The following is a 14,587-nucleotide window of genomic DNA, read 5'->3' as shown; positions in this document are numbered from 1 at the left end:
CAAAAGTGACTCATGACTGACATCTTTAAATGGCTTTGAGAGGGGTTAAGAAGTGGATTTGCTGCTTCTGAAATGTAGAGAAGCAATGAACCACCAGAGCAGCGGACTGCTTCGTTGATTCAAGCTTCAAGCAGAGTCGCTCTGCAGAAGCGGTTGATTACACACCCGCTGCAGGGTCTGTAAGCAAAATCATTTATATTCTGTGGTTCTCAGCACTACTCCCACACAGGGAATTCATGATCTAAATTGTTTTTATGGTTTCATGCAGTGCTGAATGGTGAAATTAACAACCAAATCAAATCCAAACTGGATCTGGGGAAGAGACATTATTTTTTAAATATGTAGTATCAGTGTTCAGGTGTGTGACTGAAACTGAGAGAATGTGAATGAGATCAAGACAATGAGTGACCATGAGTGTGTTTGGTTGTTTACTTGTGCTATAGCTCCCAATTTCACTCGTAGAGTAAAAGATCCATCACATCTGTTCCAAAAAATACAGATGGTGAACCCTTTCACAAGGTAAAAGGCAACTAGGGGATATTCATTTTATTTCACCCAGAAACACTTTTTGTATGTTTTCCTTACTTAAAAAATATTTCATTTTAGGTAGTTCAGTGACAAAATGTGTTGAAGCAGATACATTTTAATCTTTTGTTTTGTTTTTTTTTTCCCTTCAGGAGTCAGAAATTACTGATTTGTTGTATGCAAGATTATTGGTTTGTGGTTTGATTCAGAGATCAATAATTTCACTGTTGACGCTGGCAGAGTCGTCATGTCGACTGACTTCAAGGTAACTCCGCGAGCCCACCGGCCTGCCGGACCTCCCGCGTACCATTTCTGAGTCCGGGGTGATAAACGGCCGCGTGTCATCCACTCCATCATCTCCCAGATGCCCCGCTGAGGTTCTGGAGGGACGAAGTGACACAGGACAGGACACCGATGATGGGACACTACCTACTGCCTTCCCAGCCCACCTGTGACCCTGGTGGGAAGGGGTAGGAGGAGCAGTCACTTGCCTACTGGGCACACTGCTGAGAACACTGCCCCCTAGTGGCATGGAAGACTCTGTTTGGGCATCACTGCTCTCAGAAAGCTGAGGATCACTGTTTCTGCGGAGCCATAGCCCCTGGCTGATTCCTGACCCTGGTGAGGGGGACTGCGAGGTCTGTGTCAATGGCTGAAATAGGCTACCTCCTCCTAACAGGTGTTCCCTGTGTAGAGCCTCGTCAATGCTTCGGGTCAGGTCAATGGGGGAGGGAGGGCGTAGATCAAACTCATACAGAGACACTGAAGTGTCTCTATCTTGAACCAGATTGCCACTCACGGAGCGCGGCGGAGGTCGACTCAGTGCCTGCAGCCTCAGCAGGGAGCCTGTAGAGTCATTGGATATACCTCGTTCTGTAAAGTGGCCCCTGTGGTTCCACCCCCTATTACTGTCTTTAGCACTACGTTGTCCAGCAGTGACCTGCTTGTGGTTCTGGTTCCTAATCAGACTCTTTGTGATATCAGCACCAGGACGCTCCTGGCTGGTAGAATTGTTAGGGACCTCCCCTGATCCTCCACCTCCTCCTACTCCATTGCTTTCAGACTTTCTACAGGGTTTTCCTCTCAGACTTTGGACTATCTTAGACCAGCATGTATGTCTGTTAGTTGAACTCACAGACTGTCCAGGGGATGGCAAGTCTCCTCCTGCTCTACCGGCTCCTATTTCAGTCCGTTCTCTTCCCTGGCAACCTTGAGGCTTCCAGAACAGCCAGGATCCCTGGAGTAGGAGAGAAAATCCCCAGGCCAGCTCAAGAAGTCGGGCCCAGAAGTGCACCAGCCACCATCCCCAATTGAAACGTGTCCAATCCCCGAGCAGTCCATATAGCCACAGGGTGGCGTGCACATGCAGCCCACAGCACAGTGCTCCTAGAACCGCACACACTGCCAGCACTCTGGCCAGGATCACCCCTGTCCTCCTGCTCCCCGTCAAAGCCTTCCTCCTGGCTTCTTCAGGGACTTCATGGTGTGGAATGGTGGGGCAGCGTAAACGTGGAAACACATAACAGAGGAAACCCAGACAGAGTGCAATGCCCCAGCACAGAGACAGGATCTGCAGAGTGACGGGCACAACAGGGGAAAAAGCTGGGGAAAGCAGATCAGTTGCCAACAGCAGCGTACACTGCAGCACAGCCAACACAGCCACCAGAGGAGGACACTCCAGAGCAGACGGTAACACGCTTACTCCCACTGCCCTCATGGCCAGGAGCACCAGAGCTGCCTGCGTCCATACCAGCAGGTGCAGAGGCAAGTTGTAGAGCGCTGTGACTGCAGGTCGCGGGAGGAAGTGCCGTGTGCCATAAGGGTCGACGAGAAAGAGCGCCGCCCTAATGCCTCCGGCCAAAATTAAGAGAGCATTGGCAAGTGCAAGAGCACCCTGGTGAGGACAGTTTGTGCTGGGCGACAGGGTGAGGCCAACAGCAGCTCCAGCAAACAGGAGGAGGAAGAGGCTGGCTGAACCGTAAACATGTAACTCCCATGCGAAAGCCAGCGTCTGGCTCAGGTCGACCCAGTAGAGAAGTGTGACATTATGGCTTGGACTGACGCTGGGCGCAGGAGCTGGGTGAGCTGAAGGAAAGTGGGGAGGTTGAGGAGCATGTCCCAGGAGAACGGAGCGGTTTTGCTGAGCAACAGCAGTCTGCAAGGTGGGGCCCAATCTCGTCTGGGCAACGGGTAGAACAGTGGTGGTCGGGACGGACAAAATACCTAGAAAAACAACAACAAAAAAAAAGGGCTTTAATGTTCACATTTTGAAGACTGAGAAGCTAAAATGTGTGAACGCCTTAAAAGCAGAGGTAGAAATGTGAAAGCAAATGAAATGCAATTCAGAACCACTAGAGGGGGGCAGTTCACCATCAATGTCAAAAGACAAACATTTGAACAGGTTGTATCCTGTTTCAAATAAGCTCTAAACCCAAAGACATTGTCTAAACAACTCCTCCAATTTACTAAATATATAGTAAGTCTTGTCTGTTTCTCCTCTCTGTGAATGCACAGTTAATATTGCCTCCTTTTAGTTCTTGCATAGTTGTTTTCCTTGCAAGAAAATATTTTCCCAGCGTACATTATTGCACATTAAGTCACAAAGGCGCACACCTTCCAAAGATGTGGATTTATTAGTGCAATTGTTCCTTAATGTAAGGCCACTGTCTTTACTTCTCTGATGCTGTGTGCAAAGCCTCAGCTAATAGCAGCGTGGAATGCAAAGCCACTGTTTTCAAAGAAAAATCTAATTCAAACCTCTAAATCATTTCATTGCTACAATTAAAGCGTGCATGTACCACAATCCCAATGATACTCAAAAAACGCAAACATCTCAACTCTCACTGCAATGACGTGCATCATTATATTCACAACGACGTAAATGTCATCTCGATAAGCCAGTCATAACTGTCTGCTTTAATTGGTGCAATTAATTAGAACAGTTTCGTTACATAATCACCGCAGTGTTACAATGTATGTATGCCTTTTGTATGGATGCCTTTCAAATTAGCAGAATTTTTAAAATGCACAACCACCTCAGAGGAGAATAATGTGTTAGTGCGGTATGCCGCGGTGTGTCTCTCTCTCTCTCTCTCAATGTCATTTTCATTTTCGCACACTTAACAGCGTGTTTGTTCAAGCCACTCCAGCTCCTCCTGCAATGTCCTGGAAACACCCAACAGCATTGTGATCACAGGGCCACTCGTCACCCAACGCTTTGTGAGCTACTCGACTGGAAAGACAACAGGATCAGGAACCGTAAGACACTCAAATGAAGCGCCACTGACACACAATATTAGCACAGCGCTAAATTTTGTTCTAAAAATAAGTACAGTCTACATGTAGAATTGAATCCCCAGCTTTGGCAAAAGGGAAGCGAAAAAAAAAATATATATATAGAGAGAGAGAGAGAGAGAGAGCGAGAGAGGCTACTATCTTTTAAGTCTCCAAATGAAACAGAGGATAGACTGATTAGAAATGGGTGAACTCTGATGCAACAGATCAATTAAAGAAAAGCTAGTTTGTTCTGTTTATTAGAAAGTGCATGACAGAGTTTTCAGCATCATTTAGCAGTAAGATTTTAGACTGTAATCCATCCAAAACTCTATTACTGTGTTCTCAAAAAAAGATGTGGGTCAGATCATATGGGGAAAAATCCATATGTTTACATAACCTGTGCGTTTATTCGTGCTACCCAGTGCCTTTCCTTGTACTACAATGAAGCTAGCGCAGTTTGCAAAGCTAACAAAATGGACTCTGACATATTTCTCCATCCTATTTTTTCATATTGTTCATAACAGATAGTAGATTAGGATGAGTGGTTGTGGTTCACATTATAATTCAGTAACTTCAGCTTTGTATCCATCGCTGAGCCTGTGTGAAAGCCAAACAGTGATCGCACACCTGGCTAGCTTGCTAACATGGATGTTTCTGTTTGAAATAGTTTATGATCAGTGTAACTGTACAAGAGTGTAACTTCAGTTACTTCATCTATATGCATGACGCCGTCACCATTCAAATCTACAGTGTGTCCGTCTCCGTTTCAGCTTTGTCATAAGCACTCAAACACATGCTTGGTAATGGGGCTATTCCTTCCTGTTTAATCCCGAATACCAAATCGGGGCACGTTTTGAAGCATTATAGTAACTTCTTGATCCAGCTTTGTCAATCTTGCACAAACTTGATATACGTAGTAGTTATAGCATCATTGGGGTCAAATTTTCAAACTGTTCGAAAACTTCATCCTGATTCGCAAAGTCGTTGCTAGTGCATGGGAACTTCTGGGTGTTTGTAGTCTTAACAGCTTCAATCATGTCAAATGTCTTTAAAGCTTGTTTGTTCTTGCTCCATCAGGGTAAAAATTTGGAGGCGAAGCGGCATTTGTTACGGTTGTGTCCGAGGGCGCTGCTCCTTACTTTCATTTTCGCAGGAGTTGCCAGGTATGCACTTTATAAATCAGCCTGTTAGGAGGCAGTCTGGATTAAGCCATTTCATCACGTTTTTGCACTTTTTTTGGATCGTGGATGATCGTAGCAGAATGGTGCCCTGTGTTATAGGAGTGTAAGGGAGGGGTTCAGTTATTGATTGGTTTGATTGCAATCTTAAACCTCAACACTAGATGGTATTAAAACTATAGGCTTTAATATAGTGCATACCAGAGCCCAACTGATATATTGGTTGGCCGGTAATATCAGCCGATATGAGCATTTCACAATCAAATCTGTAGCAGTGTTATTTTTACTAATGTGAAAACGGAACAGAAAAACACTGACTGTTAGAAATGGTGTTCACATGTAATTTGTCCAGTGTGATTGTTGACAGTGATGCTGTCAAGCATGGGCTCCAAGAGAAAAAAGCAAAGCGAGTAGCTGCAATTAATTTTCAATCAGAGTGGGCATTTTATAGAGATAACGAGGACTGGTCACTTTGCCACCTGCTAGGCAAGGCCAAAATAGACGAGGAGTCTATTTTATGCAAATGCTGAGCGATGTGACACAGCAACTGCCAATTCCACTGAAGGCAGAGTGATGTACATTAGTTGGTTTTTGGGTATATTATTTATAATAAAGTTCATGTTTGAACTGCAAAACATCAAGCCTGAGTTACATTTTTTGTCATAAGGTTTGATAATAAAATGTTCGGAATGAACTGCCATTTTTTTATGTATCTATCTGCAGATATATCAGTATTGTAATTTTTTTTATTATCTTGCCAAAAACAAAGATATGTTACTCAGTATGTTTGTTTTTTGTAATTATTGCATTTTTCACCTTTAACTCGCTCTGGAGCACACAGTTTACATCGCAGACTCTTGCAATTTCACTTATAGCAGCCCTAGGAAGATACCTTTCAGCACACAAAAGGGGCAAGGTCAAAGGTTAAGGTCACAGGAAGGTCAAACACTAAATTCAACAAAACAATTTTCCTGGTTGCAATTTTTGAAATTTGGCCTCCAAATTTGGTATGGGTATAGTGATTGGTCTTGCCCATAAGCCATTGCTTGGGATAAGCCATCGACCTTGACCTTCAGGGTTTACCTTGAGGTCAAAAGTGATCTAAAGTAGGTCAAATTTCATATGTGAGTAAAACGTCAATTAAAGGACTTGAGAGGATCCAGAATATATCAAAAGTTTTAAGTTATGGTGTCATTTGGTGATGTCATAACGAAAAAAAACATGAAAAATTTAGATTTTTTTTTTTTAAGGGTGTGAAAAATAGTGCAAATCATCATTGCAGACTCTTGTAAATTCACATATAGCAGTCCAATGTAGATACCTTTCAGCACGCAAAGGGATCAAAGTCAAAGGTCATGGTCACAGGAAGGTTACAATAAAATCACAACTTTCCAGGTCACAAAAATTTGGCATGAATATAGAGAATGGCCTTGCCCATCAGTCCCTCTTCAAGGTGGTCATTCCTCGTGGTAGTAGATACCCGTCACCCTGACCAATACATATTGGTCAGACTCAACTGTATACAGTCTGGCTGGACATGTCTGGGCTTGTTTGAAGTAATCATTTTATCAGATGCACAACTATTTTGAGCATTTATGAATAAAATAGCTAGAAATTAGCTGCTTCTTCAGTTTCTTTCATTCCGAACGTGTAGGTCTGATTGCCACCAAGACTGTAGATACAAAATATAATTTAAAAATATTTGTTGGAAAACTAATTGTGCAGCTAGAGTTTTTTTTTCTTTTACTTTGAAGTGATTATTTTCTATCACTTTTTGTCACTCCCCGACACAGTTTTATTTACACTGTATGTTTGACTTCTTCAAACCCCCCCCCCTTTTTTCTTCTTACAGGAGTAACATCCAGACACGTTCCAGATGTGCAGATCACATTTCACAGCTGGAGATACTTAAACTTCTCCTTACCCTTACTCTCACACGAGCCCTGCTAACACAGCTATATATGGCCACACATGGAAATACGCTTAAAGTAAAATATGACGCCCAATTGTGTGTCATGGAAACGCTAATGAGGTGTGGACATAAGCAGAGCAGATACACAATACATATAATGCAACTGTATTATAACTGTAGCGGAGTTTCAATGATCTGCAAAGGCTTGAAGATTTTAAACATGCTCACGGGACAACACAGCCCGAGTTTTAAACGTCATTAAGATGTTGCTCTCACAGCGTCTTATGTGCTGGGCTTTTACTTTTCCATTTACTTTTCCTCAGCTCCCCTTCCTTCACTCTCTCTGTCTGTTTTTCATTACCTTCCTGAAGTCCCTGAATTTCTGTGCACACTTAAGACAGTCCTTCTTCCCTGTGATTGGGATTCCAGCAACAGACCCTTCTTTTTTCAGACCCTGCTTTTCTCTTGTCTGCCTGGGATTCTATTAAATCCTCCCTTTCACCTCCTGCACATTTCTTCCTTTCACTGCACCTTCCTGACACAACCGCCCCACTTTCCATGGAAAATGTGTTCACTTTTTCCTCTCCTTTGAAGCTTTCTCCAGATTCAAAGTCTCAACTGTGAAAATAATTCCGTTTTAAATCACTGGGGTGACTCCAAAATGAGTCAACACAGTCATTCCTAAAACACATGGCCCTCTTCTTTCTCACCTGTCTGTGTTGACTGCACAGTTACACCAGCTGTAGTTGTTCGCTTAGTTTGGTTTGTTGTTTTGGAGACTGATTTCCCGGCCTCCTGTGTCGTAGTTAACACGGGGCTTGTGGAAGCTGTTGTCACTTGTTGTGCTGTGCTGTTTAAATGTGAACTAGTCTGGATAGGAGCTGTAACTGGCGATCCTAGAACGTGCAGCTGTTTGTTCGTTGAGCCAGGTGTAGTAGCTGTAGGTGGGGTTGATGCCTCAGCAGGGTCGTCCTGTTTTGAAGTGACTCCGCTGGTGGATGAAGGGTCTGCAGACAGTTCACCTAGAAATCAAGAGAAGACAGTGTTGTGGAGAAGATTTTACACCAACAGCATCCTAATATGAGGGGCAATCTTGATTTTGGTGTGGATGTTATATATATAATAATATAATATAATACTCATGTTTCAAGCACTGTGCTGTAGTTCACTTGAAAAAGAACACATCATAATACAAGCCAAAACACACACAAAAAAAAGAATGGAGAAAGTAAAACTGGAATTAAAAAATAGATAGAATACACAGTGGGGATTCTTCACAAAACGTTTCATCAGTGCTGCAAATTACCAACCTGTAAGTAAACAAGACTGTTGCGTATTGGAGGTTTCTCTTGGCAACGGCGCCCGCGAGGCCGTTATACCCATGAAAATGGTCGACTAACGTAAGACGGCTAATTTACAAATTTAGCCATTGATGTGAAATGGCGATTACACGGATAACGTGAGGCAACTAACCGTAGTCGACTAAGTAAGTTTAATAGACTAAAAGATTAGACTGCTTTATGAAACCGGGCCCTGGTAGAACTCTTGCTCAAATAAGATAATTAATAAGGGGTCATATCATGCAAAGCTAGTTACACGTGATATACTACCATCAAAAAGTGATATTAATTTTCAGTCACATTATTCCAGAAAAGGCAAAGGAAGACATGTGCTGATGAACACTAAACCTGCTGGACAGCTTAAGATTGTGCATCCATATCAAATTATAATTTTTATATTAAAAAAGCTGCAGTCAGTGTCAGGTTTGGGCATGCATGAGCACATGCTTTGCTTGCGAATATCTGAGAACAACTATATCTTCACTTCCTTCACAGCTACCTTCCAACAGACGAGCAGATGTATATCCTTACTTCCTTGCTCACTGTTGCATTGCTGCATGATTGTGAACTCTGCACACAGGATCATCCAACTTTAAATGAGATCCATCAGGCGATCTTTTGACTTTTGCATCTTAGTGATGCCCATGTAAACGCTTGATGTTTGTTTTGCGTTGAGTTCCACTTTAATACCTTGTCAGACCACAGCAGTAAACAAAAGAAGCTGCATTTAGAGAAGCCCAAAATCCCCATTTTCACCTCAGGTTTCACCCAACCTCATTACGCCCATCAGCAGCTCTGGTGTATTGTATTTTACAGAAAATCCCCTGATTATCACAAAGCATTCCACAGCATTTGGTGTCTCACCTGTTAATGCTACAGTGTGAGCTGTTGCCTGCGTTACCAAAGGTAACAATGTGAGTCTGGTCTCAGTCTGTGGTGTTGCAGGACTCCAAGCTGGCTTTGTGGACTGGCTGTCTCCAGTTGACGTTTTCATGCTGGACGTTTTTGATGCAGAGCCTTCAGATATCGCATTCTGTGCCTGTGGTTGATACTGTGCCATTTCATGACCAACTGTGGGCAAGGGAACGGGTGATTGATCTTTTGAAAGCACCGCAGTTGGAACACTCCCGGAACCCCACTCCTGTTGGTTGGCCTCCTCTGTCTCTTTGACTGGTGCCTCCTCCTGTCTGTTTGTCACTAGCTTTTCTCCTGCAGAGTCAGCCCCAGCAGTGGACGATAAGGTTGGCAGAAGTGAGGTTGAGGCTTTTATAGTCGTATCTCTTGCACCAGAAGCCCTGCTGACTGCTAGGCTAGCGGTGTCCGTCCTGGACCTAGCCAGGGTTGGCCAGGTTCGCACAGGTCCACTGTTCAGGTTGTGGGTCGAAAGTACAGACAAGAATGAAGGAGTGGACTGCGCAGTCGGATGAGTCATTCTTTGCCCTTGTTGCGCTGCTGTTGTCATTGTGTCCCGGAGCACGACTTTGAAAGGCACATCAGTTCGCCCTCTCTCAGAGAAAGAGGGCCAGGATTGAGTAGTCTGCTTCGTTGGTAAAGGTGAAGACTTATTCAGCACCTCTACAGGAGAGAAGGAGGAAGAACCAGTGAGGACCTGGGCATCTGGGAGATGGATGGAGCAGATGAAGACACTGATGAAAAGGATGTCCGTGGGAGCCATGATCTGCTTCTGAGAGGTGATCGGTGCAGGCGGTGAGCCTGTCTGTCCGTCACATCATCCCTCCTCTGGGCTTCTGTTGACAGTGAGAAAGATGATGCTGTGAAAATGTAACAAAAGAAACTCAATCGCTTTGACGATGTAACCGAGCAAAACATCAGAACCAACGCTCTGCTACGATCTTCATAAACATGCTGTAAACATGTACCATCATTTTTTGACAGTTTATTGAAATTCTTATTTTTGGAGGGGGTGGGGGCATTATTGTATTCAGAAACTTAAAGCACACATCATTAATAGTGTACAATGACAGTTGTCACTTTCACTCTCACCAGTACTCGCGTCATGAAAGTATACGAGTATAATTGTGCTCTGTGGGTGCGTTAGTCTCAAAATGAGGTGTGGTCGGGCTCAGGGCCATGTGTTGCTGTCACGTGGCAGCAGAAAACTGGTTCACTGAGTTGTTTTGTATTTACAAGATGCTGTCTGAATGTTCCTGTTAATTCTTTGTAGAGCTCACAGAATTTCTGAAAATACTGAGCAAAAACCTGCATCACAACTGTGAATAAAGTGTAGAAACATTTAGATCTAATAAGTAACAGAACCAGGGGCTGATTAATACATGAAGTTGATTAAAATTCTAAATTTAAATCATTGCAATTGCAATTGAGAGTGAACACCACAGATTTGAATAAACAAAATTAGCCAGTTCCTCAATAGGCTTCCTACAAATTAGTTTAGATGTTGTGACCCAGACTGAAGGAATCACTAACCAAAACTAATATGTTGAGTCAACCACTGACATTTGCTTATTCTTTCATTGGAGGCTTTCTTCAATACACATTAAACTCAAACTTGCAACAACTTGAAAACTGACTGGACCCGAACTTCTACGTAGCACAAAGTTGCACACAGCACAAAGGAAACTTTATTTGCGGTTTTTCGCTGATGCTGTTGTGGTTTTCACACCCAACCCTTGCATCATCTACATGTTGTTGTTGTTGTTGTCGTCGTCCTTTCAGCTGTTCCCGTTTGGTCGGGGTCACCATAGCGGATACAGCCAGATCCGCATTGGCATTTGGCACGTTTAATGCCAAATGCCCTTCCTGAGGCAACTGCAGTGTTACATGGAGAAACACACCCAGCCCCTGGTGTTCGAAGAGCTCTCCCATCCAAGTACTAACCAGGCCCCACACTGCTTAGCTTCCATCTACATATCAAGTATAATTGGACTCATGGGTATGCTTGTCTAAAATACGGTGTGGTCACATGCAGTGCTGTTGGAGTAATATTGACTGGTAGCAGAATGTGGTTACACCACAGACAAGCAAAGATGTGATCTAGAGTCCAGCACAGTGTAGTTCTGATATTGAGTGGGTGCAATACTCAAGCAAACGTTACACAAGATGGTTATAAAAAGCACATAGACCCTGCTTGTATACACATTGAAACTGAACTTAAAACAACTATTAAACAAAAGTAGAAAGCACTCATGGAAAAATAGAAAACTTCACCTTAATGCTTCAACTCAGGAAGCTTTGGTGTCCACTTGTGCAAACTGACAGGTTGGCACTGATCGATTAACTGACAAGAAACCTTCTCACCTGCATCCACATTCCTGTACCAATGAACTGTGTGCCTGCTCTATGCTGGCTTAAAGGGAACATGACATGCCCCAGACCACTGGTTCCCACACTTTGTATACAGGGCCCCTTTTGTAGATAAGGATATTATTGACCCTCATTCTGTAGCATGGTGGAACTGTGGTTAGCATTCTTGCCTCACAACAGGAAGGTACAGGGTTCAATACCTAATTCCTTTCTATGTGGGAGTTTGCATGTTTTCCCTATCTGTGTAGGTTTCCACCAGGCACTCAGTTTTCCTCCCACCATCAAACCATGCAAATTAGTGCTCCTTTTCCTGCCCCTGACCAAAGCACTGTCTCTTCATCTGGAGTTGGTCCTTGGGCACTAATGTGTGGCTGCCCTCCTCTTCGCTGTCTTCTTCATCTTCTTTGCTTGTGTAAATCAGTATTGTTTCATTTGAGATATGCATATTGCTCATCTGCTATGCTGATTGCTCTGGCAGCACAACACCATCACAAAAACAGGGTGTGGTACAGTGTATGGTTTCAGAACACATAGCAAGCATGCATAAATAAAGGCAAGAGTTCAACTTCTATGTTATGTAATACGGTGCACCTTACAAAAGCAAAACACACAACTACACAGCGGTAGATGGATTAATATATGTTTTCCTTTCCTGTCTGCACCATGAGAGTCATTGGATCAGCATACGTTGATTTCACCTTCAAAGTTTTCGGCCCTTTGTTCCGAGCAGCAGAACTCTCTTCCCTTCTGAGCTGGTTTTGTTTGAGCAATGGAAACCAGGACGCAGCTGTAATACTGAGCGTGATAGAGTTGAGACATCCCAGTGAAGCAAGGACACCCCCAGGCTCCTACTTAGTGCACAACCCTACGAGTCACCAAGCCAAACAGCTGCCACCCCCTCAGCAAACATCTTTCTTATCAAAAATGAGTATTTAGCTATTCTGTTCAAAGATGTATATGAATATACTTCCATTATTCAACCTCTTGCTATGAGTCACGATGGGAGACACCTGTGGGGAGCAGCGTCAGGTTCAGGCTGAAACTTTAGTCTGAAACATTGGGAGGGAACGTGCAGAAAACATAAATCTGTGCCTAGGGGAGGATTCATTTTGGTGCTGATGAGTCACGTAAGCCCGGTTCAGAACTGAGGAATAACTGCATTTATATGCTACAGTTGCACACACATGCATGTGCACAGTTAAGGTGACTCTGAGTCATTTAATACATTTAGAGAAAAAGTCTATTCATTGATGTACAGAGTCTCTGACTTCTTCCCAGTGAGCCCTTGTGTTCATCAGTGTTTTGGCTTCTACTCTTTTCAGTGCTTGCATGGATTGGGTTGTGGTTTCAGGTTGTGGAGACCGGTGGCTTTGGTGTCTTTGTCAGTGAGGAAAGGTCTTCTAGTTTTAGTACTTTCCAGCAATGCTGGAAAGTACTAAATAAAGTTCTCAGCCGGGGTAAAAAAAAAACAACTGTTCTTCCTGACACCAAAAGCAAACAGGCAAATGAAGATCTTGCCAATAGCTTCAACAATTATTTTAACTCCATAGGAGAATTGCTATCAAAGATTACAAGGCCACCAGGGGGTGCTACATATCACTTGTATCTAAAAGGTAACTATTCTAAATCATTTTTCCTGAAGCCAACTGATGAAGCTGAAGTCCTTAAAATCATAATGGGACTTAAACGTTCATGCACTGAAGGGATGGATGGTATTTGTAGTAAAATTATAAAATATGTGGCTCATGAAATTATTGAACCACTTGTCTATTGTATAAATTTGTCCTTAATACATGGTGTTGTACCTAAAAAAAAATCAAAATAGCAAAAGTCATCCCAGTATATAAAATTGGGGACAAAAATAATATGCATAATTATCGTCCAATATCTGTATTGCCTACTCTCTCCAAAGTATTTGAGAGAACTGTTTACAATAGATTAAGTGAATATTTGGACAAATTGCACATACTTACCACATCTCAGTATGGCTTCATGAAAAAGAGATCAACATGTATGGCTATTCTTGATCTTATGGAGCAAATATATGATGCTATAGATAGAGGTGAATGTGGAGTGGGGATATTTATTGATTTATCAAAAGCATTTGACACTATAGATTTTAACATCTTATTGGGGAAACTTGAGCATTATGGTGTCAGAGGTATTGCACTCAGTTGGTTCAGAAGCTATCTGTCTGAAAGGGAGCATTACGTACAGATACATACCAGTAAATCGCAATATAAAACAATAAAATGTGGTGTTCCACAGGGATCCATATTAGGTCCACTTCTTTTTATTATTTACATAAACGATTTTATAAATTCATCAGATATATTACACAAAATTATTTTTGCAGATGACACAAATCTTTTTTTTAATCACATAAAAATCTTCAGTTTCTCCAAAACAGTTAATGAAGAATTAACTAAAGTGGACATTTGGCTCAAATGCAATAAACTATCTTTAAATATTAATAAAACTCACTACATTATGTTTCGCTCTAACAGATCTCGGATAAATACTGAAAATGTACAGATAGAGATTAATGGAATTGGTATTGAAAGAGTACAGTATAGAAAATTTTTAGGTATATATATTGATGAATTTTTATACTTTAAAAAACAAATTGATGAATTGACAAGTAAGTTATCGAAATATGTTGGATTATTCCATAAAATTCGACATTATCTCCCTCTTAAAGCTCTTATAACACTTTATCAAACTTTATTTGAACCACATTTGAATTACTGCAATATTATATGGTGTAATACGTATCCTAGTTATCTCAATAAATTGATTGCTCTGCAAAAGAAAGTGATTTGTGTTATAACCTGGTCTGAACGTAATGCTCCCCAGGGCTCGCAAAATTTCAAAATCCCTAGTAGCCCTTCGGGCAGGCACTCTTCAGGTTTTGGTAGCCCGAAATGAAATGAACTGGCCCATTTTTTGTTTTTAATGTTTTAATGCAAGTGATAACACATTTAACCTAATTAACATTTTTGGAACTTTTATTAACACAGAACAAGAACAAGAAAATGGATTATTCTGGCAAATTAGAAAATGCCAGTTGTTGA

At 42.2% G+C, this 14,587-nt stretch overlaps 1 protein-coding gene across 2 annotated transcripts in view; it reads right to left on the bottom strand.

The window, feature by feature from the left end:
* Window positions 1-255: 255 nt before the first annotated feature.
* LOC117512578 (proline-rich transmembrane protein 3) overlaps window positions 256-14,587 on the bottom strand; it is a 39,461-nt gene continuing 25,129 nt past the window's right edge. Inside the window, exons 2-4 of one of the 2 annotated variants that reach the window (XM_034172715.1) lie at window positions 9,096-10,003; window positions 7,602-7,913; window positions 256-2,748 (exon numbers count right to left, since the gene is read on the bottom strand). In XM_034172715.1, the coding sequence (XP_034028606.1) occupies window positions 731-2,748; window positions 7,602-7,913; window positions 9,096-9,906 (3,141 nt within the window). In that variant the 5' untranslated portion in view covers window positions 9,907-10,003 and the 3' untranslated portion in view covers window positions 256-730. The remainder of the gene's footprint in view (window positions 2,749-7,601; window positions 7,914-9,095; window positions 10,004-14,587) is intronic. The other variant, XM_034172716.1, reaches the window with a different exon arrangement.

This window comes from Thalassophryne amazonica, chromosome 6 (assembly GCF_902500255.1).
Source record: "Thalassophryne amazonica chromosome 6, fThaAma1.1, whole genome shotgun sequence".
In the NCBI taxonomy this organism is placed as follows: domain Eukaryota; kingdom Metazoa; phylum Chordata; class Actinopteri; order Batrachoidiformes; family Batrachoididae; genus Thalassophryne; species Thalassophryne amazonica.
The sequence above is the reverse complement of the archived record's forward strand: the minus strand, read 5'-3'. Positions and strand labels throughout refer to the sequence as shown.